At 27.1% G+C, this 5,214-nt stretch overlaps 1 protein-coding gene across 4 annotated transcripts in view; it reads left to right on the top strand.

The window, feature by feature from the left end:
- The first annotated feature begins 253 nt into the window (after positions 1 to 253).
- LOC101235827 (LON peptidase N-terminal domain and RING finger protein 3) overlaps positions 254 to 5,214 on the top strand; it is a 17,017-nt gene continuing 12,056 nt past the window's right edge. The window contains exons 1-4 of one of the 4 annotated variants that reach the window (XM_065812924.1): positions 254 to 292; positions 422 to 500; positions 1,000 to 1,539; positions 2,379 to 2,500. In XM_065812924.1, coding sequence (XP_065668996.1) covers positions 269 to 292; positions 422 to 500; positions 1,000 to 1,539; positions 2,379 to 2,500 — 765 coding nt within the window. In that variant the 5' untranslated portion in view covers positions 254 to 268. The other 3 variants (XM_065812925.1, XM_065812927.1, XM_065812926.1) reach the window with 3 other exon arrangements.

The following is a 5,214-nucleotide window of genomic DNA, read 5'->3' as shown; positions in this document are numbered from 1 at the left end:
CCTAATACAAAATATAAAAAATATTAAGGGATTACCAATATAAACCAGCTTTTACAACTTTTTATCTCTTTGATATCTTATATTTCTAAATTATTAATCTACATTTCAAACTACATTTTTAATAATTTAGAAACATCAGATATCAAAGAGATGTTAAATTGTAGAAACTGGTTTATATTGATAACCCCATGGTACTGCTTATACATTTGATTTATCTACTTTTTTTACTTATCTACCTTATCAATACGAATTTGCTTCCTTTGCACAGATGTGTTTGCTATTTATCATAATAGTTAGTAACTTTTTTTGTTTTAATTTATTTATCGACAGCAAATTCTCCGCACCGAGGCTTTTAAAAACTCACAAACCGTAATCGCGAGAATAAGCTTTTTTAAATTTATTCACAATGATTTGCTTTTAGTCAAAATGTTGGTTTGTTGTCAGACAACCAGTTACGAATTGTCCGAATATCCAAGCCAATGTGTTTTTTAAAATCGAAAGTAAGTAGAAGAGTTTCGCAAATATTTTATTATGGTTTGATTCAGTTAAGTTATGAAATTTTGTTAAGTTATGAAATATTTACGATTCAGGCAATGTTATATAATTTTGAAATAACTTATAAAATGCAATGACCAAACTTAAGTGTGACATTTATCATAAAAATAATTCAAAAAAAAAGTAATCATCTTGGAATTTCGTTGGTTTTTATGTCATAACAGCATTTTTTAGTGAGTACAAACATACTTTCCTTCTTATGCTACTTTTTTATTTCATCTTTTCTTATTCAACTTTTTATAAAACCTTTTTCAGTAAATATGTCGAGGTTTGAACACCGGAAATAGCTGATGTTTCAATAACTAGTATTGATATGTATATTTTCTATATATTTTTACAAAAATAATCTTTAATTTTTTTAAGTATTAAGAACAATAGTTTATGAATTACAGAAAATATAAAAAATAGAATAAAGTTTATGTAGAGATAAATTGATTTTTTTAGAAATAATGGATCAACTTAATTCAGCTAAAAACAGTTGTTTAGTATTTCAGGAGAAATACATTTTGCTAAAAGTAAAACTATCAAAAGTAGAAGATTTTGGGACACAGAAATGGTATTATGAATGTCTGAAACTACTTGCTAACTCCTTTAATAATTTTCAAAATGAGTGGCAACCAGAGGTATCCAAAAAAAAATTATTCAAAGACTTTTTTTTGTGTGATGCTTGTGAGGAAATTATGTATCAGCCTCTTGTATTGTCTTGTGGTCATACATACTGTAAGCATTGTTTAGTTAATAGACAAAGTGAGAATTACATTGAACATTGTTTTAAGTGTGGAAATATTTCAGCTAAGCGAAGGTGGCATTCATCTAAATCCTCTATAAACTCACTAAAGTTAAATGTTTGTTTAAACTCTATACTAGAATATTGTTTTAAAAATGAACTTCAATCTATACAGCTACGTTTAGATGGAAATAAGCAATTTATTGAAAAAAATTTCAAAGAAGCAGAAGAAAAATATAACAATGCTTTGTCATTATGTAAGTAAATATTCTTTATTTATTACGTTTTGGTTTTTTTCTAACTTGACTAACATTTAAGTTTGATAAATTTCACTCCCTCCTTTATTCAAACCCTGAGATGCAAGCTCTCGGGGAAGTACTGAAAATGTAATGTTTGATTAACTTAGGTGCAATGTTACAATGCTAATATTGTATCTATATTTGTCAAATATTACATAGTGTAAAACTAACAAGTGTTTCCAAACCTAATTGCAATACCATAAAACTGTTTGGGATGTCGCTGATGCTTAAGCCATATGAAAAAAAAAAATACTTTAAAAATTGTTATGTTTTGTGTATAAACAAAATATATTATAATCATATAAAATTGTGTAAGATAAAAAAGGACAATAAGTTCTCTATGACATTCTATTTTTAAGGAACCTGCACTACAATCATTTATGACATTCTATTTTTAAGGAGCCTGTATTACAAAGATTTTTGTTTTTAAGTGATAGGCATTAAGTGTTTAGATCAACAAGTGATGATTATAACTACCGCAAAAAAGCTTCTTTTTTTTTAAATCAGCACTATGTGAAACTTTTTTAGGTTTTGTAAATAAATATGCTTTCCACTTGATGGAGCTTTACTCTGTTTTTTTTTTTAAACGTTAGTCACCACTATATACCTATATATATTTTTTAATTAAATTATTAACACTCCAAAAAAACTTTAAATGTTAAAGTATATATTTTAAAATAAAGTATTGAGAGTATATTTTAAAATTAGATTCAATATTTTTTTATACGCTCTGTTTGTTAATTCTAAGAATGAAAAAAAAAAAAAAAAATTTAACATTGTATTTTTTATTTGTTTAGATGATAGTAATTTTATAGCATTATCAAATCTTTCAAATTTAAAAGCATCTCAACATCAGTATGAGGACGCACTTAGTGCTGCACAAAAAGCAATTTTGCTCTCTAATTTTTCTTGGAAAAAGGTGGAAGGCTATTTTTATTTAGTATTTATTATTATCTACTCCAGGTAATTTTATTGTATATATATATATATATATATATATATATATATATATATATATATATATATATATATATATATATATATATATATATATATATATATATATATATATATATATATATAGAACCCTTGTATGTTGTCCGAAAGTTTTTTCCATATTTTGTTGAGAAAAAGTAAAAATTAAAATGCAAGGATTTTTTTTTTTAATAATGATAGACTGCCTGCCCCAACCAAACCCTCAGTCGATGTAGCAGCACTCCCTTGTGGGTCAGGCTATTTGTCAGTCAATGTAGCAGCACTCCCTTGCGAGTCAGGCTATTTGTCAGTCGATGTAGCAGCACTCCCTTGCGAGTCAGACTATAAGATAGTCGATGTAGCAACACTCTGTGCATGATTTACAGTAAAAAAAATAAAAATAAAAAACATTTTATTAAAAAAAATAAAAATAAAAACATTGTTTATATTGTTAAAAACATTCAGAATGTTTTAAAAACATTCAGAATGTTTTAAAAACATTCAGAATGTTTTAAAAAACATTCTGGTCAATTAAATTTGCGTTTTTGTGGTTTTTTTATAAAACGATTAATTTGTAATTAAATTAATGGTTTTGACTTTCGTCCAATACGCAAATGTTGGACGAAAGTCAAAAGTAATTAAAAGTGATGTAATGTTGGCGTAAGAATCACTTTTTTCCTTCCGTGCTTCCCAAACGCAACAAATTATAGAACTATATATATATATATATATATATATATATATATATATATATATATATATATATATATATATATATATATATATACACACACATACATACATACATACATACATACATACATACATACATACATACACACATACACACATACACACATACACACATACACACATATACACACACTAGGGGTAGAAATAGGTGATGGATATTGCCGCATCCCTCAAATCATTTTTAAGACACAACTTACAAACATTTTTTAAATATATATAACCATTTAAAATTACAAAGGTTCACTCTGAACAAAAAAATAATTTTAAGTAGGGTGCCCAGATGTCCTGATTTTACGTAGGAGAGCGCAGCGCTAAATTAATTAAGATTAAACCTTTCATTGTGCTCTCCTTCATAAAGTCAGGGCATATAATTATCCTGTCTGAAGGTAAAAAAAACACGCCAACCATAGACATTTAATATATTGCGACCAGGATTATTATATGTCCAGACTTTATGAAGGAGAGCGCAATGAAAGGTTTAATTTTAATTAGTTTAGCGCTGCACTCTCCTAAATAAAATCAGGACATCTGGGCATCCTAATTATAAGTAAAAGTGATTGCTACATGCAACATTCTTGGTTTAAACTTCTTCCAGTGCATAGTAGAAGGTAAAAAAATTAAATCAACAAAACTCATCAAAGAACTGCGAAAAAGTCGATATTATGTCAATAATAAAAAAATCGTTCCAGTTATGGAACATAAAAGAACAAAGAAAAACATTAAAACTTTGATGGAGGAGAATATTCCTTGATGTTTTCCGAAATTCTTATTATGATAAAGAAATCATAACTATTGAAATTTTGACAAGATCTTAAAATTCTTCTTTCACATAACAAGTTTATATTTTTAAGTTGTTATATTACGATTAATAATTGCAAACTTAAAAAGTATATATAGTTAATCATCTGTAAATTATGAAATATATATATTGTTTTTGCATGGATTATAGTAGCATTTGGGTAGAATAATGGGTAGTATTTGATAATGCTACCCAAGTAGTAACCAATGGGCAGGTATCCATGTACCCATCAACAACCCTAACTCTATATCCTAATATTTATCATAATTTATGTCCAGAGGAGAATCACAATCTTTGAATGTGTTAATCCTCCTTACTTTAATTTTAGACTCAATCTGATTTCACATTGAAAGCAAACTATTTTTAATAGAGTATAACAAAATAATGCATTTGATAATTTTTATAAACCAGGGGTTGGCAAGCTGCGAAGGCGGAAAAGCCAATATATATATTTAATTCCTTAAGATAAAACTTTAAAAACATTATTTTCTTTAACTAATTTTTAACAACAACAACAAAAATTATTAAACAAACTGTTTCTTTAACAAAATATCTTTTAGTTTACAATTGGGGTTAAATGCTTTTACTTACGACTTTATTTCTTCTGAATAAACGTCACATAAACGATATCAAAGGATAATTTGAATATTCTAAAAGATAAAAGTTTTTGCATAACGCAAAACTGCTAAACGCATAGGCAAATTGCCTTTTCGCAGGAAAAATGCGAGCTGCGTAATGCTTCTTAACAAGGCCTGCAATAGTATTTGTCCATGGAGCTGGAGAGCCGCATTTTAATATCAAAATTTTAACATCAAATTTGGCTTGCGAGCAGCAGGTTGCTGACCTCTGGTATAAACATTTAAGTAATATAGCGTAGACTATGTATTTAAATAAATCTTTATTTGTTTTCACAGCAGACCACCTAACATAAGCTTTAAAAAAATAATAGTGTTACGAGTAAACATCTTATGTGTGTTTATTTAGTACTGTATGTGTGGGGAATTTTTTAAGCACAACACAGTTTAAAAAAAGTAGAAATACAGTTAGTGTAATTAAAATACTAAAGGTTGAGTAAATGTTTAACACAAAACTTCAAACGCTGCCTA

Source organism: Hydra vulgaris, chromosome 12 (assembly GCF_038396675.1).
Source record: "Hydra vulgaris chromosome 12, alternate assembly HydraT2T_AEP".
NCBI lineage: Eukaryota > Metazoa > Cnidaria > Hydrozoa > Anthoathecata > Hydridae > Hydra > Hydra vulgaris.
This window is presented reverse-complemented; position numbering and strand designations above follow the sequence as displayed.